Source organism: Seriola dumerili, unplaced genomic scaffold (assembly GCF_002260705.1).
Source record: "Seriola dumerili isolate Sdu_G_001 unplaced genomic scaffold, Sdu_1.0 BDQW01000267.1, whole genome shotgun sequence".
NCBI lineage: Eukaryota > Metazoa > Chordata > Actinopteri > Carangiformes > Carangidae > Seriola > Seriola dumerili.
Genome location: NW_019174522.1, coordinates 1,900,728 through 1,927,793, shown reverse-complemented (window position 1 = coordinate 1,927,793; position 27,066 = coordinate 1,900,728). Strand labels below are relative to the sequence as shown.

Below are 27,066 nucleotides of genomic sequence, written 5' to 3'. Positions count from 1 at the left end.
GAGGCTGGGCAGCTGGGGGTATCTCTTCCCTGGGTGATCTCTTTGATGGTCCTACCCTCATGTCTTTCAGTCAAGTTATGGAAAAATATGGCATATCAAGAAATGATCTTTTTCGTTACTTTCAGGTGAGAGATTTTATTGTAAAGGATACATCTCTGCTCGCTGATACGAGTGTCACACAGATAGAGAAACAAGTACTTCTCTCTCAGGGCCATGCTTCCATTAAAAACTTTTACACCTGTCTGAGAGACAGCTCAAATCTCAGCGCTCGGACGCTGGGGGTGGTCTGGGAGAGGGAGCTGGGTGTTGTGATTACTGAGGAGATGTGGGAGGACATCTGGGATAATGCAAGAAGAATAACTGTTTGTAACCGGACAAGAGCGATGCAACTTAAGATACTGCATAGAGCACATGTTGGTCCAAACCGTCTCTCCAAATACAGGAAGGATGTCTCTCCATTCTGTCTTAAATGTAAGACAGAAATTGGTGATCTTACTCACTGTTTCTGGTCCTGTGTGAAAATACAAAATTATTGGAGTGATGTCTTATTTGAAATGCAAAAGGTTCTGAAGAAGGACCTCGATCTCGACCCGGTTTCTCTCCTTCTGGGCCTTCCCAGTGATCGTGTGACTGATATGTACCAGAAGAAACTGTATAATGTTTTGTCATTCTGTGCCAGGAAAAATAGTCTACAGCACTGGATTTCAGATAAGGCCCCCTCAGTGGTGGGATGGCACAGGACAATAATGGAATACATACCTCTGGACTTCCTTACCTGTCTTCTGCACTCCAAAACTAATGCCTTTGAGAGAATATGGAGACCATTTCTTGACTATATTAATGTAAACATCTCTGCTATACTGATAAGGGCATTTGTATAAAATGCTCTTGTGTTTTGTCTCTGGGTTGCTGGGTTTTCTTTCTTTTTTGGTTTCTCTTCTTTCTTGGCTCCCACTCTTTCTCATCCTATACTGTATAATGTACCTGTCACATCTATCTGGAACTGATCCTTCTATTTGGGTTTCTGATGTTGTTGTTCCCAGCTTGTTGTTGTTCTATTATTTTGTTTAGTCTTGTCTTCTGTATGTCTGCTTATTGAAAATTAATAAACACATTTAAAAAAAAAAAAAAGAACACAACTCAACCACACATAGAACATAGCTCTAGTTGTTTGTAGACATTTTAATGTGGAAAAGTTACAGATTAGAACTTCAAACTTTAGCTGGATGAGAAGATTGGGGGCTCTGTAGGTGAACATCCAGTTTTAATGCAGCAGTGAGAGTAAATGAAGCCTTGAAAGTTAATACAAACACTTCCTCCAGGTTGATGATGACAAACCCTCTGACAGCGTGTCACCATGACATGCTGTGCTGCAGGAAGTATGACTGTATACTGCTGTCAGAGTGGAGGGAGACAGAGCAGGGACAGAGGAAGAAAGGGATTAGTCAGTGTTTCATCCTACAGCAACATGATGAAGACCAGCACAGTCTCCAGATCTGAACCCCATGGAGCTGGTCTGGGATGAACTGGACAGGAGCGGAAAGCAAAGGAAACTGACAGTGACTGACAGTCTGTCAATGTCTGATTTCCATTGTAGAAAGTCAGACAGAATGAGTTGAGCTGCTGGCAGAGTCAATTTTTTAGGTTCAGTTTAGTTCAACAAGATTCAATGATTCCTTTTTGTTTAATCTCCAACTATTTATTTGTTCTTTGCTTTAATGTCAGAAACACTGAGACACTGAATCATGTGCATTTAATTAACAGCTGGAAGGAGCTGTTGTAAAAACTTTGACTGGTGGTGTAGTTTAGTACCAGCATGAACCGGATCACACTCCCTGACAACACTATACACAATGCAAACGAGTGATATGAAGCTTCCTGAGGGATCTGTGTGTTAAGAACATGTTCACTACAGCTGCTACTACGACTGCCATCTTCTGGTCAAGTAAATGTCCTGCAAATAACTCAGCACCTGACAACTCCTACATAACAGTATCACTGGTTTGACTAGTCTTAATTTAATTTTTAATATTCTTGTCACTAATTTTATCACTTCTCTCACATATAGTGTAAGGTAGAGTCCAGGTGTCTGCTCAGGTAGGATGCTGCCTTCAGGTTTTACCTGGCAGGTACAGTCTACCTGTCACACTTCCTCGCTCCTCAGCCCTGTGACTGTTGCTAAGATGCAGCCAGTCTTGGCTGAGGGATGATGTGTTCAGAGGAAACATTTGTGCAGGTATCTGAACACACAACAGTAGTAAATCAGATCAGACAGATCAGCTGTTCATTAGTTTCATTGTCGTTACCTTTCTATATAACACCCACTGTAATCACCTGCAGTTGATTCCTTTGAATGTCAGCTGTTGTCAAAGAGTGAGCCTTAACTTTTATAGGTTTTCAGCAGGTGCTTGAGGCACAAAATATGTGATGGCTGATTAAATAATGTTTATACACATTTTAGCTTTGGAAAATGGATAAAATTAAATAAAATTCTCAGGACCTGTATCTGGCTTTTTATTTTATCAATTAACAATTTCTCTCATTAATGTATCACCTGTTCAAAATGTGCCTGTCGATACTTTATATAGGGATACAGGGAAGGGTGCTTAAGTGTGGTTCACATGGAGGGGGACTTAGGAAGGCCCAGACCAAGGAGGAAAGATTGGGGTTGTGACTGGGAGGGCCTCACACCCGGTCCCTGAACTCCCCCCTCTGGTCCTGAACAGCTACCTGTTGTAGCAGTGCAACTCCCCGACATAAACATCTCACTTCACTGAGTGGTGCACAGGGACAAATGATAAGCGACAATTTGGTCAAGACTTTTTATTACCTGTGCACAGTTTATACAGAGGGCCATTTTCCAATGTACAGTTCCACTCATTTTTAATTGTACAAGATAGATACAGAGATAGGAGGTGACTAATCTACTGCAACATGACAACCTGGACCTTCAGTGAGAAACAAAGACAAAATACAAAAGGATGGGAATGACAAAATTTAGTCGAGAGTTTCAGAGCCATATTCAGTTGGACTCAGGACTGATGGTCTCGTTCACTGTCTTCATGGTCTGCAGGTATTTCTAGAAGAGAAGGGAACAGGAAACTGGAGTAAGGAAGACTCTGACCTCTTTGTGAAAATGTGGACATTTTCTCACTTGTATAACAGTACGTTTCACAGAGTCAAGAATAGATCAAGGATCTTTTTTTAAAATATGTCTTTCATCAAATCAAACACCTGGATATTTATGGCACTGCTCTCTCTCTATGATGAGGTAATGCATCATGAGTAAGAGTCAGTGTGTGTTGCCCACCTGGAGGTTCTCGTAGTGTTTGGCCGTTCTGCAGTGGTTGATCTCGGCCTCTTTGGCTCCGCTGAAGAATCTATTACACGCCTTACAGAAGAAACCCGTCTTTGGGACTAAGAACTCCATACCTGAGGGGACACACCCACAAAGACATGACAGTGGACTCTATCAGCTGTGCACTGTCAGACACTGTAAACATACATGTGAATAAATGGTGCCATACCAACTGGGTTGCTGGGGTCAAACGGAGGGAGGGAGTAGTCTTTGCTCATGGGAGGTTTCTTCTGTAATTTTTTCTTCATGCTCTCCTCTTGTTTGTTTGTTTGGTCCTCAGACCTCTCTTGTTTTCCTGGGAGAGACAGGGACCTCTTTAAAATCTGGAACATACAGTCTATAGAATCTGCTGGGGAGTGGGGTGGGGTGGGGTGCGGTGTGTTAATCAAATAAACTGTACCTGTATAAGCTGCAGGGACTCCTGTCTCTTTGTCCTCTTGCTCCTGCACCACCACCTCCTCCTCCTTGGCCTGGCTGTGATTGAGAGCAGTTTCCTCTGTCTTATCCTCCCCACTCTCTGCAGTCACTTCCCCTGTGGCTGGGCTGTTTAAGGAGGCGTCTGCTGGGGCAGCTTCAGGTGGGTTGCCTGCAGCTGCTGGGGCGGACGGGGAAAGTCGTTCAACCTCTGAGGTTGAGTCCAGAGAGGCTATGGGTGTGGTTTCTAAAAAATAACGACAGATTTCAGGACAAAATGGATCACACAGTTTTAAACTTGAACATGCAGTCAGTAACTTTTGCCCCTATGGCTCTCTCAATCAAAACAATAAGAAAAGACGTCAAGAAATAGCGTGGGATCATGAGAGTTGTTCTCTTCACCACCGTTACCGTGAGCTTACACAACTTTAGGAAAAGAAAGATGATACAAGAAAGATGTGTTTGTTTGTTTCCTTCAGTTCCTCCTGGATGTTAGGAGTGTGAGGGCGTACCTGTCTCAGGTGCTGCTGGGTGACATGTTGGTTGGTGTGTTTGTCTGGGAGACGAGTCAGCCTCTGAGGCTGGTGAGGAAGAGGGTGCTGCAGCAGTGAAGACCAGAGTCTGAGCTGCTGACACACACTCTGATACTCCTTCACCAGACTTCACTGGGGTCCCTGTTGCATCCGACGTTGTTGTTTCTGTGGCAACCTCTGTGGGCGTGTCCTAGAAGCGGAAGACAAGAAGAGCACTGATGTCATCACACTGTGGACCTTTAAGTCTTAATAAACATGCAGAGAAAAAGTTATAATCTACCCCTAGAGGGTCCTGTTGGGTCCCGTCTACAGTTTCCATGGGAACAACAGGCGAAGGAGAACGAGGAAGGTCGGTGACATCTCCTACTTCATCGACTGTCACAAAGTCACTCATGTTGAATGGGAACTCCTCGTCCTCCTCCAGCTGATGGAATAAAAAACAGAAAGCGGAGGATAAGAACAAAGAGGTGAGATTTAAGTTTCTACACGATTTGACTCGACAGCAGCATCTCACCATTCTGGCCTCTGAGCCGTTACTGTGTACATCCCTCCAGAAGCTCTGCTTGTATCCCTCTGACCTGCAGGATGACCTCGATGTTGACACACCTTCGCCGTACGCTCTCTTTCTCTCCCTCCTCTCTCTCTCCCTCCTCTCCCACTCCCTCTTCTCCCTCTCTCTCCTGGCTCTTTCTTCCCACTCCCTCTCCTTCTTAGCCCTCTCCTCCTTCTCCCAGGCCCTCCTCTCCCTCTCCTTCCTCTCTCGTTCCCTCACCTCCTTCTCCTTTCTCGCTTCCCTCTCTTTTCTCTCCCTGTCCTGCTTCTTCATCTCCTCCTCTGTGTGGTTCTTGGCCTCTTTTGTCTCCTCTGCTGCCTTTTCACCCTGCTCTGTCTCCATTTGTGTTTCCCCCTTTTCTCCACAGGAGGAAGTGGCTGTGTTGGTGTTGTTGTTGGGATGGCTGGCGGTTCTTGTTCGGCACTCCACAAGCAACGCGTTCACCATCTCTTGAGTAACCTGGTGAAACAGGGATCAAACAGAGATGTCAAAACTCTCAAGAGAACAACCTGGCTCCAACAGCAGACTGACATTTTTAGCATTTTACCTTTGGCAGCTCTGGCACGAGCATCTCCCCCGAAGCTGCTTTGCCAAGGGGGCTCGATAGATTTGTCTCTTCGCCAGCTGAAGTCTTGTCATTTCCTGCTTCAGATGCATTGACTCCTTTGCTCTCGTCTGCTGTCTCCATGATAGTTTTAGCAGCTGTTTCCCTCATGTCTGTATCCAACCCTGCCTCTGATTTGGTGTCTGGTGCAGCACCGGTAAACTCGTCTTTTATGATCTCGTTTTCTCCCAGAGCTTCATCTTCACCGACCATCTTCTCCGTGCTCGTTGTCTTCTCGTCTGTCCCCACAGCGTTGTTTTCCATCCCCTCCAGAGCAGATTCAGACCTCTCTTTCTGCACCGTCTCCTCTTTGTCTGCAGCTGCTGATACTTGGCTGCTCTTGCCATTTGCGGATGTATCCTATGACAAGACACAGGGATGTACTGAGCAGCGTCACATCAAACACATGCACACAGGACATCATGCCAGTAGTGGATAACAAATGTGTCTAAATTGGTAATAAATAACAATGATGCCAATCCTTTCTCAATGTTACAGACCTCAGGGGAATCCAGGTAGGCAGTGATGACTTTTGTCTGTGTGTTTGCTTTGGGGTCTGGCTTGCGGGAGAAGAACAGAGGGTTGTTCTGGATGATACACGGAAACGTTTGGAAGCGCTTGTAAACGGACAAAGCCATGGCTGCAGTCGCCATCTCGCAGATGACCTAAGCAGACAGAGGTGAAACGTCATGTCAACAACATGTGAGATGACTTACAAATGAATATAATAATAATAACTATGCACCTAAATACAGGGTTTAGTGCTTTGATAAACGAATCAAACGCAATGATCGTCAAAACAATAAAACACACAATAAAAGCAATAAAAGGGCTCATACTCATTCTGCCTCATTTCCTCGGGCAGGTCGTTCCAAAGTCGTGGGGTCCTGATGGAGAAAGCGCGGTCACCTTTAGATTTAAGCCTCGACTTTGGAACGGTCAGAAGGACCTGACCTGAGGATCTAAGCCTGTGTACTGGCTCGTATGGGGTTAATGACTCTGTAATGTAGCTCGGGGCCCCAGCGTGCTTTAAAACTGATCAGTAAAATCTTCAAATCAATTCTAAAACAGACAAAGAGCCGTTGGAGGCAAGTGAGAATCAGGGTGATGTGACGTTGTCTGTTAAAACCAGTAAGAAGCCGAGTTGCTGGATTCTGAACCAGTTGGAGGAGGGAGAGTGACTTTAGGTTCATGCCAGAGAGGAGGGAGTTACAGTCGTCCAGTTTTGAGAAAATGAATGTGTGAATGAGTTTTAGCAGATCAGGTTGTGAGATGACTGGTTTGATGCTGGAGATGGGTCTTATTTGGAGGAAGCAGGACTGGACAACTTCTTTGGTGTGGGTGATCAAAGGTCAGGTTAGAATCAAACAGTACTCTAGTATGGTACTGATGGAGTTTGGTGGATTAAACAGTGTTTCTAATTTTGAGTTGCTGAGTTGTAGGGAATTTTGTGCCATCCAACAGTTAAGGTTGTTGAGACGGTCTCAAACAGCAGCTAGGCTCTCTGGGTCTTAGCGGAAGGTACGTCTGTAGTAAATGAAGAGTGGTACATGACAGATTCATGGAATAGATTCTCTACCCAGGATGCAGCTGTGTCTGAGCACAGAGGTATTCACGAGGTTGGCTCAGGATACAACAGATTAGCATGTTAGCAGCTGCACAGACAAACAGGCCTCACCGTGTTGTTGAGCACTAGGGTCTTGATGACGGTACCGAAGCGTCGCACCAGTTTCTGGACCTCATAGGAGCCAGACGGTGTGTTGGGAACATTACTGATCACCAGGAGGGTGCTCCAGCCAACAGGGACCGGACTCTCCTGAAGGAGACAAAAGAACATCCAACTTCTTTATTAGCCAGGGGACAATTTACTCATTCATATACAGACTATTAAAGTTGGTCAGACATCATCACAGCCTTTGACTTTCTGTAACATTACAATCTCCATGTGAAATACTGGTTTGTTTGTTCAGTTAATGTGCTGTTCTAAAACCTTCGACCAGTACAGTATAACAGTAGAAATACTCACTAATGGGTCCACTGATCCCATCAGCAGGTTGTAAAGAGCCACCTGTATGAAGAGTTTTGGTATAATCATGAGTTTTTGCTGAGGATTCATTGTTCAACACAAAAAACTACACAAAAAAGTGATTTTCTACAGAACTAGTGACTGAAATGCCAAACTTTAAGCACAATATCAAAGAACCAACCAATCTAAACTAAGATAATTAATTAAGAACGTTAGACAGCAGCCGAGGAGAGAAGGTGATCAATATACTGTGAAGGGTTTGGGTTGATGATGAGAGGCCTACCGGTGTGCTGTGGCCAATACGCTGTTTGACCTGGATTATCTTCAGCTCTGAGTTGTTGATCTTCGCGGGGATGAAGGTGTGAACTTTGACAATCTCTTGAGCAATCTCCATGTCTGGCACTGACACAAGCACCTAACATACAAACAGGAAGAACATGAGAAAAAATAGCTCCAGGGCATTTTTTCATTGTCGATCAATATTAATAATTACAAAGGCAAAAATAAAACAATAAAATAATTACACACTCCTTTCATCATCACAAAGCACGCAGCATTTCAATAACTGTGCACTCAAAGTGTCATCTTCAGGAGACACCACAGGATGTCTCCAGTGAGTTTAATAAGGTTTGCTCGAAGGCATTTTGAGTTATGAGCAAATATATGATAGGCCACGCCTACTTGCACTAATCAATGTCACTGAACTGGTCAAATTCTGTCCACTGAGTTGAGGTACATGTTTCTGGTATTTGTGGCGCCCCCTATGGGTCAGGCTCAAAATGCTTCAGTAGACATATATTCCCAAACACCCAGTCGTGCCCACCATTAAGCCAATTGTAATCATATTTCATGGGAAGCATTGACACGTCATTTCCAGTAATGTCACTAAGTTTCATTACCCGTTACAGCTCACAGCCAGTTCAAAATTCTGTCCAACTTTTGCCAGTGCTGCGTAACGTCAACCTCGCAGGAGCAAGGCGCCTGCAGTGTCTCTCCTCCGGCTTCACCGACTGTGAACCACCTCTGTCACTACAGCACTTTGTCCTGATTGGCTAAATGCTTCACTGTCACGCATGTCATGTTATCCATTTTTATATTTAAGATAAAATATTTAAGAACTTCACATTCTTATCTTTTATTTTTCTCTCGATCTCGAATGCACTTATCAATACTTTCCCCAGATTATGAGGGCATGGACTTTTCCTCTGGCTGATTGGGCTCATGTTTCTTGGGAAGCACTTGCACCTCAGTTTCATGTTTTGTAGCTCGTTCCAGCTCACGGCAGAAGACAAATACCAATAATAAATGACACAAAAACTTAACTTAACTTAACTTGAACAGACAACATAATAACAGCTCAACAATCAAGAAATTCAGAAAATAGTATATGTGATCAGATTAATTTTGTAGACTCTTTTCAGACGTAGCATGCTGTGGGTGTTCATGACCATTTATTGTCAACATCCTATTGAACTAGCAAAAACTCAGGACTCACCAACATGTGTAGGTACAAGTGTTTTCACCAACCTTTCCGATTTGTGCTGCCAGGATGATGTCAGAAGGCGTGCCAAAGGGCTGGATCAGCTTGATGATGTCACACTCTGACCAGCTACCCTCAGGAAGTCCAGTGATCAACACCAGGCCTTTCTGTAGGAGACATTGTAATGGGATGTAAGGAAAATGTCTGAACACTGATGTTATATTACAAGAGATTAAACCTGATTTTAACAGACATGTACTCAAACTGTGAATTTGATACAGATGAATGCAAAAGTTTTGGCACCCCTGGCCAAATTCCCAGAATGTATACAGAGATTTTTTCACCAGCCCTTTTCACAATGTTTTTATCTGTATGTTATAATTAATGAGAGAGGTCCGTTATAATTAATGAGAGAGGTCCTTGAAGTCACTGTAGAGGAGGGAAGGGGTTGTATGTGTTTTTGTATCATTTAATAAAGCAATAAACAGAGGTTCAAAACAAAGGCATGTGTGTGGATCATGTACCTCATTAGAAGTCTTCTGGTCAGCCTCACCTCCTGGAGTGGGGAGTAGGAGAGGAAGGTGGGGGTTAGAGCTACAATCAGTATGTTTTCATAAACACCACAACAAGCCAGTTAAAGCATGACATCACCAACCAGTCTACATGTGGCAACTTTTTATATATTATAACTGATCAAGTTTCTTGCCAATGACAGATGTGGATGTGCTAACCCCGACTGACTGCAGACCCCCAGTAACAGTTCTTGGTTGACCCACCTGAGTCTTCTCCTGCAGCAGCCTTCTCCTTTCCTGAAGCAGGTTTGCTACGAAGTCAGAAATGTTAAATGTTAAAACTGGCATGGTAAGTGTGCAGCATATGGGTGTTAAAAAAGAAAATGGTGATAGCAAACCTTTTGTTGGCATCAGAGGACTGACGTTCTTCAGGTTTCTAAAATAAAACAAACATGTTTACTGACAGTGTATGAGGCTACATACATGTGGTCCAAAACTTTAAAAAAAAAAGGAACTTTAACAAACTCCTGAACAACAGCCACTTTTTACACGTCTATGCATTTCTACGCTGAAGCGAAATAAAAAGCAGAATACATCATCAAACCTTGGCTATTGAAGCGGTGATTTGCTGATCTCTGATGGATAGACTCGTGGATTTGGCCAGTGCCTGGGCATCTTCCGCTTTCACCATGCACACGGATGCCTGCAGCAGGGGAGGGTGACACAGTGATGCGGGGCAGCCAGAAACCATGATGACAGCTGCTGATGATCACATTACACACAGCTACTTATGACTCCAGACTGACAGATGAATCAATCAACTGCTTGTGTCATTATTTGCATGTCTTACTTGTAAGACACATTTTTATTGAAAATGTAGCTCTGGCAAATTTTAATACAAGGACTTCCATTTAAAATAAATGAATGGAGAAGATTGAATAATTTCTTTTTGCCTGTAATATTCACTACGAGCAAATGACAAGATTAACTTACAAAAACTTCTACTATTAACGATATTAGTGCTGTTGGTTGCAACGCTGTCACTAAAACCTTTATTAATCAGCCTCTGGAGCAGATAGAAACGTGAAAAATAAAAACCATTTGACACCTTGAACCTTTGGTTTGTATTGTAAAGCATTGCTTTTATCCTAATATTCATCAGCAACACACACAAAAAATACAACAGATCTTGAAAAAATTGAACTAAACTGAAAATGTTGAAAAATGTGCTTGTTTTTCCAGCCATATCCAGTTTCCAAGGCAAAGCCAGTGATTTACAATAAAAGTCTGAGGTTAAAGCTCTGAAATGGTTTTTATATCATGTTTCTATCTGCTTCAGAGGCTGAGAATTAAAGGCTTTAGTGAACGTCAGGTTTTTCAGAAAACCCTCATGTTTCAGGAGGCTGTTTTCAAACAGTGCTGAGGTTTAAGAGGACAGCTCAGGTCTTAATGGGTTAAGTAGTTAAGTAATAAATTAATGAACAAAACAACTTTTGAACTACCCTCAGTTGTTATGTCTGTGTTTGTGGGTTGTGTTGGGTGTTTTGGTCTCTTCATACCTGCCTGCAGGGTTTATCAATATTACCTTTAAAACAGGCAAAATATTTCTTTTTTCCACTAAAAAGCAAACCTGTAAATGCAAAATGCATCAATAACCATTATGTTACACTTCTGTCGCACCTTTTGTCCTTCGCCCTTCTTGCTCTCTTCCTCGGAGCACGGCATGAGGATCACGTTGTTGATCTTGCCGAAGGACCCAACTAAGTCAGTAACTTCCTGCTCAGAGGCATCGTTTGGGATGCCCGTCAGATAAACCAGACGATCTGCAACAGACGAGTCCTGAGAGGCTGGAGTCACCATTCTCTTCTTTTTCTTCGCCAGTGGAGGCTTCACAGACTAAAAAAAACACAGCACAAGGTTTTGGTTAGTTTGAGTCAACCAGAGACCACCCAGTTCAAGATCTTACTACTTTAATCAAGTACTTAAGTAAATATGAAGTTTTGGTCACTATCGACTTAGTAAAATTGGAATAATTCAAAAACAGCCTCGAGCATCTGTTAAAGCTGTCATCTGTTATATGGGAACAGTTTGACAATTTAAACTGTAACTGCAGATAGTCAAAGGAGAGAGCTCAATAATATTCACATCAAGTTGAATAATATATTGACATGAATGTAATGTAATCCACTATTAAAAAGGGGCTATTTGTAAGTTTTCTCTTGCTGGGAGTGAGTGGTGGTGATTGTCGAGCTTTGCCTACTATAACGCTTACAGGACAAGAGGTCATAATATGTCGTCTGAGCGTATGTGCAAAGGTATGAAATTTGATGCTGAAATCGTGATGTTTCTTCTAGACTGGTGAGTGAAGAACTGTTAATGCTAACATTAGCTATGTAGCAATAGCAAAACTTACAAATAGCTCCGTTCATGTGTAGTTGATTAAAGATACACCAACAGTTGCTTTTCTGGTTGTGTTAATTGTTATGATCTTAATGTTCATTCGGGGGTTAAAGTGTTTAAGATAGAACATAAAATGTTTACGACCAACAAACAAGCTGAAAGAACTGAGGAAAAGTGACTTATGCTCTTAAAACAACTGCATGTTCAACCCTTTGTGTTAATCTACTTAATTAGCTGTGACATTGTGGCCGTGGTTGGTCCAGAACAGCGGCCCTCTGAGTCAAGCTTCACGCAACTGAAGTGAAAAACACCCACTGTGTCAGTGGCCTTGGCACTTGCCGTCTTTGGCATCTTAGCTCCAGTCTTTATCCCACTCCTCACAGTCTTTGTGTTGGACTGTGACAGTCCATGTTTGTTCAGACCCATCTTAGAGGAGGATAGATGTCGGCTGGTGTCAGTGGAGCACTTGAAAGAATCATCGTGTGGACGCTTCAGACTGCTGCGAGAAGGACCTCCTGTGGACACATTAAATGTCATTTAAAACTCCTACATGAACATTTCTGACTAACTCTGCTCATATAGACTCACACAGGTCTGTGAAACCATTATATGTTGTTTGTTGTGCAAACAAGTGCAACATAGTAATGTACATATATATGTGTATAAACATGGACATGGAGTCTGTATTGCTACACAAATAAAACTTATAATTATTATTAACAGAATGAGAGGCATAAAGAGGTGTGCCTGCAGAGGGGCAGTACTGAAAAATTATGAAAAAAAAAAAACTTGCTATAAAAGGGAAAAGTCTGCACATCTCACAGCAAAGGCACTACGTTGGCAACACTAATTGTAAACACTTACATAATATAAACTGTTTGTGCCAATTCATTTTGAAAGAGCAACTGACAACCGAGGAATTCCAACACTCGGCTGTAGTGATCCAGACAAAAACAGACACACTAACTAACCTGATGAATCCCTTTCCCTCCTCTCAGGCCGATGCTCTCTGGAGGATGCGGAGGTTCGATGTGCGTGGGAAGGACTGCGCGAGCCAGAGTGGCGGTGCTCCAACCGATGGCTGTGTTCTTAGGACAGCAAGTAAGGATGTGTGAGTTTAGAAGTGGGTATACTATACTAGAGATATGTTCCCTGATCTGAGTCATTTATTGGTGAGCACCTGCTGACACCAGCACCTACATGAATCTGTATGAAGAGCCCAAAGAGTGAATCAAATACTATTTTCTGTAGCGTTGTGCATCTGAGGAGAGAAGTGCCATTATAGGTTTGTTGAGGCAGGAGAGTTTGGACAACCTGTGAACAACCTTTCTTCATGCCCAGCATGAAGAAAATACTTAAGTATGTTGAATATTTGATAAACTGCTTATTTGAATGTACCTTTCTGCTATTCAGTGGTCACAAGGTACATTAAAAAAGCAACAGCACTGAACACAATGATGCATTTTTGACTTAGATCCACTAAATAGTCCCATACCACTTTTGCAAATCAGCTGAGGACATACTTAGATTATTTTCTAACTTTGCAAAGTTCTACTAAACCCACTTTGCACATGATGTGCCATCTATCTAACATGTGGCCTACCTGTGTATTGGTGGCAGCGAGGGTGAGGAGAGTAGAGTTTCCCGTGTGGCCTGTGGGGATGGGGGCCCAGCCCGTGTTTGCTGTGAGGAGGACCTGGGGTGGGAGAACCAGAGAGGGATCTAGATACGGAATGGGATGGAGAGTGATCCTTGAGATCCCATAGAGCCCGGCTGCCATATTGTCCACTCCGACTGGATAAAAGAAAACATTCACTGTTGTAACAAGTGGTAGCCTAGAGGCCTACGTTTGCATGGATCAGTGTTTTTTTTTTTTCTTCCTTTCTTTTGCCTTATTCGAAATGTTTGGGAGCAGCCGACTGAGAGGAGTGATGCTCACAGGTAAAAACAGTTTATTGGAAATAAGAGTCCAACTGACCTTGGTGGATTTGGTTTCCAGTGTGGGTACCTTCAGAGACACACAAACATCCATTAGCATGTCATCAAACATCTCATATTTAGAAAGAATTACAAAATACAATTGTATGTATCAATAAAAAGCTGTACTTTTAAACCTCTGCATCAAAAAGTAAGTTAAATAATATTCTGTTCAATGTGAAATGGTCATTTGTAGACACATCAGTTGTATATTTGACTCGCCAGTCACACCAATTCCCAAATATATGACTTATGAAGAGGGTCAAGTGAAACAAGCTAAACAGCCACAGATTCTTTCCAGATATGAATTAAAGTAGAGCATAAACGCAAGTTAATATAGAACTTAGGTACCGTGTAGCCAGAAACACAGTTTCAGTGAAACACTCATGTTTGTTCATGTGCAGGTGTGGAAGTGGGCAATTGTTTGCAAACACATTTGCCTCAATCACTTAACAGCCTGAAAGCATCTCTGGACGTGTTTTTAAAGGTTTGTTTTTTATCAAAAACTGCTTTATTAAACTTTAATTTTTTGTGTCATTTAATACATTTTGACTGCTCATTCAAAACAAAATGCAAAATACTTTTCTAAGAAACTATGACTTAGTAGCTTAAGCAGCACATTAAAAATGTCCTCACTTGTTGCGCAGGTCTCTGCAGGCAGCGGTGTGGTTGACGGTGTTTATATGGTCAACCCAGTCCTGAAGAAAAACGACAAACGGGAGAGGACAATGTCAAAATCAGACAGAACAAAGCTGCATTAAACAAAAGCTCAAGAGGATCTTTGTTCTCTGCAGTCATTTTCTAACATGGTGTGAAAACTCTGAAAAGAAAGTTGAGATTCCGTCGTTTGATCTCATATTCATGTTCAAACTATGTCAGAGCTGTTAGTAGAAATACAACACTTAGTCTTGCTCTGGAAAATCTGATCATTTGTGTTGACATGCTTTGTATGCATTCTACTTTCGATTAATACTCTGTACACTACTATCAGAAAACAAACAAAAAAAGTTATTTTTCTCAACTTTAACAAATTAAATTAATAAAGATAATTCAGAACAACAAAGAAGTTAAGAGTTATATGCCTACAAACCTTATAGAACCTTGAATTGATCAATGATGAAGGGGTTATTTATTCATCAGGCTACAATGGTGATTTTTCTAATTACATTTTTGCAAATTTGGTGAAAACCTTTATATAAACAATCATGATTCTTTTAATGAGAAAATGTATAATGAAAGAAAAGACTATTAACAGCCTGCTTTTGTCTGAATATTCCAGATCTTCAATTAGATCTTCACCTAATGCCTGAGAAATTAGGACAGTCCCAATCAATTACAGGTGATTACTGCTATGATACTGACACTGAGTACAAACCATTTTAAAACTTAGCTACTTGTGTGTATAGTCAATCACAACAGCATTTTGAGAAAACAAGAAATTCACTGGATTTTGAGAGAACGGTTTATTCAAGTTATTACTGCTGAACTATAAAAATTATTTTTATCCCCTGACAATTTTTACCAACTAGATTAACTGTTTGTGCAAACAAAAATAATCATTGACTATTGTATCTTGTAGACATCATCCTTTGATTAATACATCATATTACACCTTTTATGTTTCACCCATTAAATGCCATAAGAAACGTCTCTCTACCAGTTTGATGTATTTCATATTCATCTATATAATGGAACTGGTCATAACCCAGGAAAACAGAATAACAGTTAGGAAGAAAACAGCAGTTTTATTTGGTGGAATGAGTCGAGGACCAGGATGTTTAAAACTAACCTTATACCTGCTGGTGCTGCATGAGGTCATTAAGTGTGCAGTGTTTTCCGGATGTACCTAACAAACACTGTCATATGGATGCTGGATAAATTTAAGTTTCATTGAATGAACAAATACGCCTAAGCACTTTTTTCTTCTCAGCACAGCCTTTCTTCAAATGTTGATGCAATGTTACTTTTTTACTTCATGATATTTTCAACTTAAAAAATATTTTTAAAAATGAAAGTAATTGTGGCACATGCAAAAGTTTGGGAACCCTACTAAGCCTGTACTTAGTAAACCCCCCTTTGACAGCAGTTGCATCGGGGTGGAAACATTCTGCTAAGCAAATAATACCCTTTATACACCAAAATTAGTGCGCATAAGCTGGTTTTTTAATGCAGTTTGCCTTTTTGTTCAGACTGAGGACACACACAATTGCGGGGAGCGATGACACAGGGGAGAAAGAGTGAGCTGTTAGCTGCCATGCAGACTCTGATCCCCGAGTTGGTGCTCCTGTAAAAGTGTTGGGGCTTCCATGAGATGCTTCAATTGATTGTGTTTTTAAAACTTATCTTGGGGCTGCAGTTCACTCTGTCATCCTTAAGAGCAGTATAGCTGCGGTGTTTCTGGTTTAACAGCACTGTGCTGGACAGGTGACAGGTGTGTCTACAGCGTTTGTGCACGTGTAAGTGAGTGTTGTGTTTACGTCGATGCCAATCAGAGCTACAGCAGGTAAAAACCTGAGTCTACTGCAGAATAATTGGACCAGGGTATGAATGCAGGTTGTTTCCTTTCCCATTGCCAACAAAAGCCCGGTATTAGCGAGTCTTAGCTGGTTCATTTAACAAGTGGAAAAAAAAGGGGCTTAAGTAGGGTGCCCTAACTTTAGCACATTTCTATAAGTTCATAAAATAAAAAGTAATGGCAAAGTAACATTTGAAGGATGTCTGATTGCTGCAGGGGTCCTGTTCACTTCTTGTCTCTTCAAAAATCAACAAAATATGTCATTTGACCATGGGTGGCTGAACTTTGATTCAACTGCAGCTAGATCACATAGAGCAACCGTACTGACGAATTTCAGTGGAAATTACAAACCGTGCTCGTCTTGACAACTGCCTGGTGAAGGAAGATTGCAGACTAAATCTCAACATGTGAAGGTATTTCTCTCAGGAAACTGCTGGACATTGGGGTTAGGGGGCATGTTGGCACTCACCTTTTCCTGATCACACTGTATGTGGCACAGGGAGCAGGTATGGGGATACACCTTTGGAGATGCAGCTGAGAAATCACTTATCATGGTAGGTGTAGGTAACTTCTTGCTGCTCCGGTGGGTTTTTGAGCCAGATGAAGAGATAGACCTTCTCGAGGAATCATCACTTCTGGTTTCAGACGAGGGCCTTGGTTTGGGTCCCTCGTGCCTGTAGTCTCGGTCTAGATTACGAGATTTGGATGATGGTGGTAATTCTCTCCCAGGTGACCGACTGCTCTTGCGATGGTCGCTACTTGTTCGCCGATAGTCCCGGTCTCCGTGCTTGCTTGGTTCAGTGTGTTCCAAATGAACCTGCCGCCTTTCTGCTTTTTCTGCTTTAGATGCTGATGAGGATGAGGACGAGGACGGGTACATTTTAACTGTCCTTTCATTGGAGAGCGGCTCTCTTTTGAAAGTTTCTCTGGTACTATTCTCATCCTTTGCCCGACTGGCATGACCATAGTCAATGACTTTACCTGCCGTCTGTGTAACAGTAAGAAGGCTTGGCACTTCCGGGGAGTGTGAACGTGGCAATGGTGAAGAGCGGGAAGGTGGCAGTGGCATATCATGGATGCTGCTTGAGAACGAGGAAGAGGAGGTAGAAGCCACAGTTTTCTGATTGCCAGACTTGTTGATTTGGATGTCACGCAGTATGAATGGTAAAGTATCTGGGGTTAGCTGATCATCAGGGTAGTGACTCAGCACTTCTAAGTCCTCATTTGAAAGTCCAAAACTGGCCAAGATACTTCCTGCACTCTCTGGTGTGTACAAACCCTGACCATCCCCACCGCTACCACTTCCAGGGTGCCGGGCTTGGGGCGATGACGAGTCACTTAAAGGGGCAGTCCAGTTTGGGATGCTTGCTCCCATGTGGCTGCTCTCCGGCTGCTGTTGAGGTCCCTGGTGTCGTTGTGACTGGTGGCTGCCACTAGGTGGAGGACTGGCAAACAGTTTAGTTGGAGGTTGGTAGCTTGACCAGTCTATTCCTTGCTGGTGGCCAGGCTGACTATCAGAGGTAAGTGTTATTGGGTTAGATCCGTAGGTTCCATGCTGACTGATGCCAGAACCTGAACCTTGGTTCTGGTGTTGGTTTGATGGGTTCATGTGGTCAATGAGACGGTGGTCCATGTCCCTGACACCCCTGATAGCCAAGGCAGACTCTAGCTCATCGGGGAGCTGGGTGGGACGAGGAAATTGGAAACCCATCACCTGCGACAGCATATCAGAGGGAGTGCGATTCTGGTGTTGATTTGGATGTGGCTGATGATGAGGCCTGGGCCCATTTGAGAAGGGCTGTGGCCCCTGTTGCTGCGAGTGGTGGTGGTACATGGCAGCAGGAGGATACGTGTGGTGCCGTGTGGTTCTGTAGGTTTTGCAGTTAATCCCAACAGCTGACACCTCTTGTCTATTGAGAAGACTCAGGAGGGCCAGGTGAGGAGGTACTGCTGCTGCAAACCTGTTGTTGTGATACTGGTTGCCAACAGTTATAGTCGATAGAGAGGCAAGCTGCTGGAGAGCAATCTGGGCCTGAGTCTGAGCCAAATGGAGAGCTGTCACCGCAGCAGCACCAGCCACAGGTCCAAATATGAAATGGGTCCCTCTGGTGCTGTTGGAAACGGAGAATGTTGCACTGGGATCCAAACGAAGGATAGGAGCAAGGTGCAAATTACTGTCTGTGTGCACAGCGAGGCTGTGAGGTGAAAAGCAGAAATATACTATTACAGATGAACAAGCTTTAATTTTTCATTTCAAAAGTTGCTTTTAGATGAAGTCATTTTCCCCACGCTTTTTTTTTTTTTTTTTTTTTTTTTTAAATAACATGTTGGCTCAATCCTCATTTTGTTTGTGGTTTCTTCCCTTAAAAATGTATCAAAGCACAAAGAAACATGATCAGCTTTGAGATCTCTTTCCCGTGGTCAAGTGTGGCCACTTTACTTTCAGGGTGGGAAAGCAAAGCAACATTATGCAACAACAGAGTCAATGAAAAGCAGAAAAAACCCAAACCAGTGTTTCCCATACATTGATTTATTTGTGGCGGCAGTCACATTTAGATTCTCAATTTTTATTTTTTACTATGTCAGAATCTTATTTCATTGTAGAGCTGTGTGCAGTGTATTGATTCGTTCAGATGCTTCTTGCCCTGCTCTCATTTTCTCTCACAAACACAGTGTCATAGGCCTCAATTATATTTGCTTGGAGGACGCATGCACAGTTCTGCCCTTGTAGTAGTGGTTGTATGGACTGGTGCAAATGAGTCAACATGGACACTGCACAGAGCCTGATATACTCATGGATGCGTTAAATCTAACACTAGCCTTAGTCGAACTGGCCATCAGAAGCACCAGGAGAAATCCTGACAAATCAGTGGGCAAATATCCATAAAGTTTTTACTGTCATTGTCTGACTCTTTCCTTGCCTCTCTGTGTGCCTATCATTCGGGGTGCACTGAGTGTGCTGTGTGCTGGAACTGGGCTCACTGGACAATCACAACCTCTGTCAGCTACCGCCACAAATAGATTCTAATTCTGGAGGACACAATGCAAATAGGAAATATGTATTTAACCTATGGGGACACTTTGCAGAAGCCTAAACCTCTGGGTGTGATAGAAAAACAAATAATAAGGTTCCAAAGAAACATTTTCTATCCTATAATGCATGTTCAACATTACAACACAGTGGACTTACAGAGCATAAATACACAGCATAAACCTCTTTGCCAAAATGTTCACAGCAGAACAAATCTGCTCTACCTGCACTTTTTTCCTGTAGGTAACATTAGATCACTGCAGTGTCTACAAGTTATACAACACATGTCCAGGAACAGATTCAAAATAAGCACACAAATAGTGAATCCTATTGTACTTTTCTTTGCATAAAGCCAATAACACACAAATAATAAAATGGTGGACATGACTAAACATCCTGAACGACATGTTGGCCTGTTTGCGATAATAAATGTTTTGCAAGACCTGAAGATGAAAGCAAGTCCAATGAAGAATAGGGCTTACATCGTATTTGTGGTTAGTTGTCATCAAACATGACAAATTACCATGTGATCTAAACATTTAGCATATATCTGGTATCATAATCCAACCGCTCTAATTTGTGATATCCTGTACCTTATCCCAACTTGGGCTGTTTTCTTTTTCCTTTAACAACATATACCAAACTACCTTTGAAATTATTTTATTTTAGCAATAGCATCACTCGTGTCAAACAGTGACAGGCTATTGTACCCTGTCATCGTCTTCTATGTCATGTACATGACATCCAGTTGTAAATGTGTGCAGTATGTCATAAATAGACCAAAACATGTGTCAATTTGGTGAACTTCTCCAGTGTTTGAGGGCACATTACCTTTTAACAAACCAAGCAGAGCAATCTGTGACCAAACATTGTTAGGAAACAGGAGAGCTTGCATGCTGTGCAAAAATGTATATAAAAGACAGAGAGACAATGTTGTTGATAATCAACTCAACAGATCTTGGTTAAAGAGGTTAAATACTCAAAATTAAAGTTAAGCAGTTTCAACATTTCACAGAAGAAAATGTAGCATGCAGGTTGACATGACATTTCCAATTCATATAAATAAAAAGAGTCTTGAAGTTCATAATATGATGCTAGAAAATCCATTGTGATTGGACCCCACTGGCATATCAAAATGTCTGACAATGACCAGTCCTCCAAAGAGTCACAGCAGTTTTTAAATCTTTTAAACCAACTTCACATAAATTTCACTAATGTTAAGTAACATTAACTGTCTGGAAAATTATCTAAATAGAAAAATCCAACCTGAAAACATATTTCAACAGAGAAGAATAAAAAGCAACACCAATCAAGCCTCAGCGGTTCTTCTTGTTATAACAGTGCTGACTTCTCATTGTGCTTTTGTTGAATAAATACAACTATAGCATCCATTTGTACCTTCTGAACAGACAGATAAGTGTATTAAAGGTGTATATAAGCAGACAGAGCATTGCATGTAAACTTTCTGTCACTAGCTGAACACTCAAGCTCAGCATTTAGAAGGTTTAAAGTTCAAAACTGTGATTTATGTTGCAGTACATTGACCCTAAATATAAAGACAGGGAAAGCACAAACATTACGGGAAATGCTAAAAATAAAGAAAACTCATACAAGAGCGAAAGCAAAAACAAAAAAGGGAAAAACAAACTGCGTTCAGGTCCTCCCTGTTTGCTTCAATTACCCTTGAGATGCATCTAGAACTTGATTAAAATCCACTTTTGGCAAACTGAATTGATTGGATGTAGTCTAGAAAGGCACACACCTGTGTATCTGAGGTGACACAATTCACACTGCATGTCAGGACAAAAACCAAGCCATCAAGTCCAAGCAACTCTTTGTAGACCTCCATGACAAAATTCTGGTGAGGCCTAGATCAGGGCAGAGGTATAAAACCATTTCTAAAGCTTTGGGTGTTCTCAGGAGAACAGTGACCTCAATTATTGTGACATGGAAAAGGATTGGAACAACCAGGACTCTTCAAGAGTTGGATGTCTGGCCAAACCGAATAACAGGGAAAGAAGGGCCTCGTCAGGGAGGTGACTAAGAACCCAACAGTCCCTCTAACAGAGCTTCAGATGTCCCCTGCAGGGATGGAAAACCTGCTGGAAGGACGACCGTTTCAGCAGCTCTCCATCAACCAGACCTGTGTGGGTCTATGATGAGACAGAAACTGAACCCGAGTACTATGTCTGGTGAACATCAGGCACTGCTCATCATCTGGCTAATACCATCCCTACAGTGAAGCATGGTGGTGGTAGCATGATGCAGTGGGGGTGCTACTCAGTGGCAGAGACCTGGAGACTGGTCAGAACTACTGCTCTAGTGTGCAGGCTAATAACCCTGGGTTTGAGCTTCATCATCATGAACAGCCAAACTCACAATTCATGTCAATTAATGAAATTTGTTTATTTGTTTGTTTTTCCATACATGTAGGTGTTTTGACAATGAGTAAGTACATATATAACATTAAATTTAAATCAAATGACTGGAAGCAGGGTGCTGCAAACACACACTGCTCCACTATTAAACATTGACACGACTCAGGCAATACAGCTTTTATGAAAACCCTGTCATTCTTAAAGTATCAAATTAATAATATGGGTACTGCAACACTTGTCTGGTGCTCGCATACCGTCCAACCCTACAGCCAAGACAAGGTAGTGGCTTCCAGAAAAGTCTCTGACTGTCCGACCAAAACCTGGACCTAAACCCTAAAGAAGCTTTAGAGAGACCTTTAGATGGCCGTTCACAGACCCTAACAATAAAATGTGATGGGTCCTCCCAGTACAGCAACTCTTTCTGCACGTGTTCCTATTTGGTATTTGTAATTTCTGGATTTGGAGCCCATTGCCTATAATGTTTTAGCTTTCACTCTTTTATGTACTTTGTCCTTAGAGGCCACCGTGAACATATACTACAAGGCGTGACTCGTTGTTGCATTACATTAAGGACGCACATGCAGACTATAGTAAACATATCAGTGTTTGTAGGGAACTTGGATAATTAGGTTGAATTGAATACCATAAATGGAGAGGCTGTCCACACTGCCTCTCAAAGAGAACATTCAAGAAGCTAAGGATTGGAGGCTAATGTTTGGTTTGAGGAGACTCCCTACTGCCACTGTTCCCTTTTTCACTCTATTCCGTTCCCCTTCCTATAGATTGCTAATATTTATACCAGATTCTGATGCAACTCAGGTTGTTATACTACCATACTAATATTCAGATACAACTCCATTTAGTAAGTTACTGCGTTTATGGCTGCACCAGAGCCCCTACATGGCACTCGTTTTGTACGGACCTGCACAGCTGAGACTCCGGGGTTTCGGGACCAGACCGCATCTCAAAAACAACACCACAAACCACAATGCTCATACTATGACAGATTAAATGGTGTATTTGTTCGCACAAATTATAGATGTAGACCTGGTAACACAGGACTACCCTACGTAGACCTACTTACCAGCCATTTTGGGTGTTTTCTAGCTAGCTAACTGGCTATTGTTAGCCACCAAGAGAGGAGGAATATCAGCAGTTTCGTTACATTTAGTGAACACTCGTACTATTTCCAAGTTCACCACATTCAATAAATACCACTCACAGTGAGTCGAAGTGGATCTTTGTTGTTACCGGAAAATCTTGATTCCTTTTCAGCTTGTAGTCATTAGCGTCAAGATGGGCCTGTGTTCCGCCATCAGCGACAAAAAAAACACTTCCGCCGCCAGTTTTTCAGAATAAAACTCTCATTTCCACAAACCTCCCAAACGGCAAAAGGGGGTAAATTCATTTTTGGTTTTGGTCCTAAAAAGACATGTCCATATGAAATAGAAGTTCACATAACTTTACGTTTACGTTTTAAAGCAGAATTAAGACTATCATGGGACACTAAAACTCAGTATATCAATAATGCAGTAGTGAATTATCACCACTGCACGCACGCACACACACACACACACCCACACACACACACACACACACACACACACACACACACCCTCACACACACACACCTGTTAAAGCACTCTGTCACCCACAGTATTCCTCTCCTCTTTCAGTTAGTGTGATAGAGGAGGTGAGAGACAGTCATAAATTGAACTCCATCAGTGCTTCTTCTTAACAACCACAAGAATAGCCCACCCCCAACCCCCAACCCCCAGAACTTATTTTATTGTGATGGTTATTTGTTGAGCCAAGAGAGGGGGCATCTGTCACTCTGGTGTACTGACCTGAGATAACCCCGCTGAGTGACTGGAATGGAGAATGGACAGAGGGAAAATACGGGAACAGGAGAGAGTGTGTGATGACCAAGATACAGTATGTGATACATGTACTATGGTAATTCATCTCAAGTATGGTCCACAGTTGATTTAGGTCATATTGAAAAGGCAGCTGCAGGGTTGTTGCCACTGCATTGATCACCATGTCATGCAGAATCCACCAGGGTTTAAATCTTGTGATTCTTAGCCAGTTGTTGTACAATCATGCTTGTTTAGATGGCATCCAGATTTACTTATTAATACTTGATGTGATGACATTTCCTTTAACTAAATATAAGACAGATACAACTTTTCTTGGCAACAACGATTCAAAGTTATTGCTCAATCCCAGAGCTATAAACACTAAAAACCAATCTTGACATCTTGCAATTTTAATGTATTCAGTATCCACAACCAAACCATTTACTCAAACCAATACCTGACTCTACAGAAGAATTAGAGGTTTCATTTCTGTATAAGATTTAGAAAAGACTTCCTGTCTCTCACAGGTACACTCTTTTCTGATGGATTTTTTATTTATTTTTTAATTTTTTTTTAACATATAACATAAGGAGAGGAGACTGACAATAGTAGAAATAAATGGACAAATTGTAGGAGCGCTACAATCAACACTGACTGATTTCAAATATTTAAATAAGAAATGTTAGCAGCAACACAACCTAGAGCTATTTCCGAGGCACACACGTCCCTGAATGTGATAGATGCCAAATTTCCCATGTGAATGTTGCTAAGAGCTTGTTTGAGGATGGCAGCATTTTAAACCTTCTTTTTAGCTGCTGAAAGAAAATCTCAGTGATTATTACACAGTACTGTATATCAGAAGCAAGAGTTATGTCCCATTTTTTTTGGTCTGCACATACACACACAAACACACACACACACACACACACACACACACACACACACACACACACACACACACACACACACACACACACACACACACACACTGTTGCTAGAAGCCTGCCTGTGAGGTTGAGGGGTGCAGATGTGTTTGTGTTGGTTGATATTAGGGCCAGGGGAGGTGTACAGATGGACAGAGCAGGAGAGGGGTGACTGAATTGAACTTCTGGTGAACTGACCAATAGTAAACCATCCTGACTGTGTTGACAGTGGATTCCAATATTCATGCAAATGAAAGCCGCTCATCTGGTGCAAAAGGCATGAGTTTCATCATTTCCTGTTTCGGTGCAACCCACTTTACAGTGAGAAGACATCAGGCACATAAAAGAGTTTTTTTAGGTTTTAAAATAGGAAACTTTCATGGTATATATAAGCATAATACATGTGATCATTTAGAGTAATAACTTTTTATATATGTAATAATCTCCTGTAGGTAATCTCCTTTTCTAATAGAGGTCTATGAGGAAAATGCCTCTTGTTGGTTGCCAAAGGGGGAAATTGGCCACAGTATGTCCAATTCTGTCACTGTAATGCATCCATGGTACTGACCTCTGAGGATACAGAGACCTGGAGAGTCCAAAAAAGAAGAAGCTATTAAATTAGCTTTTATACTCTGCTCCAAGTGTCGTATTCTGTAATAAATCGGACACAAGTCTTTCCCTGGAAAAGTAAAACTGGTTTATGCATTGAGCATGTGACGGTTCAACAACACGCAATAGTTGACACATAGAATATCCCACATTTGCCCCTTCAAGGCTCCCTAGATAGAAAAATAAATTTGGAACATACTCGGGCCACATGCTTGTTTTCAGGCCAAGAATACGCCTGGTTCCACGCCCTAATACAGCATGACTGTCAGATGCTACTTCCACATCTTGACCATAGACTGTAAATAAAGATGAACATAGGACCCGCCGTTTTGAAGCTCAGAGTGAACTTCTTCACCGTCCTCATCTTGGCAGCCCATGACTCCACTCATAACTCCCAGCTAATCCAAAAAAATCGGGCAAAGAGGAGGGGCGTGTGTGAAGCTGAGACTTTGATGCATCCTGGTTTGTGGCAAACATACGCTCAACCACCTGTCACTTAAAGCAGCCACGCCCTCAATTCTACATAACTTTAAGCCTTAATTAAATGTAAACAGGTGAGTTATATAAACAGTTGTCATGAAGGAGGAAATTAGCTCTAAAGACCAAAACTGTTTTTGTACCGGCTGTAAACATGTTTATATCTGCTGTAAAGTTGGACATTTTAACATGGGAGTCTATGGAGATAGACTCACTGCTGGAGCCAGACTCTAGTGGTCATTAGAGGAACTGCAGTTTTTGGCACTTAAATGTTGGCTTAGTTTTTTCTTAACTTTCCAGTCCAGTCAGAAGGCAAGTGGTTCTGTTACCTTCATCTCTGCTGCAGGTCCTGAAAGGTGTAGTAGATTTGCAAGATGGACGGTGGTGCAGGCTTTTCTGCGACCCAGGTGGGTTGGTCCACTGAGGATTGTGTGTATTTCTCCCTTATTACAGCTTCATTCAGTTCCAGAGCACCAGTCATCCAGCTCTTCACCTCTGCTAAGATCTCTGTCATGTATAATGGTGGTTGTCTAACAGGTCAAGAGGTCTTCAACTGGTGTCAGTCTCATTGTCCCTGTTTCCTTATATTAAATCTGGCCTGTTCATAAATCATGTTTTTCTTGACAAAAAAGACTAAAAGCCATCTCTTACAGCCTGGTACATGTGTCTCTGAACTTCTATAAGAGGCAGTCCTCTCAGGAGTTCATTGGCCTCATGTCTCGTGCAGTAAATGAGAGTATGAGCTCTTCTCTGTGGACATATGCAGCTAGCTTGATTAAATCTTTTGAATTGTCGTATCCGTCTGAGCCATTCATGGAGCTTTGAAGAAGAAGGACTCTGGACTATTATTCAGTCCGACCAAACAACATGGCAAGGTGTCTATAGGTCGTCTGTGCAGCAGGTTATTATGACCCATAGTTATGTTTTGTTACCAGGTGACATCTAGTGGTCGTAGTAATTATGACAGGAGCAAAGGGAAAAGTGCAGTGACGTGGTATAAAGAGATACAAAGTGGATGGATGGGTCAGCAAAACACAGGAAAGTGGTGTTCGATTCCCATGACAAAGTTAACCATGTTGTTATTAATGTAACCATGACAACAAAGATCATCAACTGTTGAGGAGGTACTTACTTTAACCCAAATGAGCATCTATTCCTAAACCTAACCAGGCCATGACCGTTATTATAGTAACTGTGGCAATGGAGGTAGGTATGCTGCTCTTGATACAGTTGCTGTGTTTATTATTGTAACCATGACAACCAAGGTTCGGTGCGCCTACCGCCATAGGGGCACAATTTCAGGAGACACTCCCATGGGTTGTGTGTGGTTGTTGGAAGAGTTGTTGCTTCATTCCAACAAGGAAAAGATAACAACAACTTACAGGATATTCCAGCAGTGTCTTACACCACCTTGCTG

General features: G+C 42.0%; 1 protein-coding gene across 1 annotated transcript; it reads right to left on the bottom strand.

The window, feature by feature from the left end:
• Positions 1–2,819: 2,819 nt before the first annotated feature.
• On the bottom strand, positions 2,820–4,951 carry LOC111230485 (RNA-binding protein 20-like). The gene is made up of 7 exons (XM_022757235.1): positions 4,820–4,951; positions 4,586–4,729; positions 4,285–4,495; positions 3,759–4,019; positions 3,528–3,653; positions 3,311–3,432; positions 2,820–3,079 (listed from the first exon to the last, which is right to left on the bottom strand). Exons 1-7 carry the CDS (start codon positions 4,820–4,822, stop codon positions 3,023–3,025), a joined length of 924 nt encoding a protein of 307 aa, XP_022612956.1. The 5' UTR covers positions 4,823–4,951; the 3' UTR covers positions 2,820–3,022.
• Between the last annotated feature and the right edge of the window lie 22,115 nt (positions 4,952–27,066).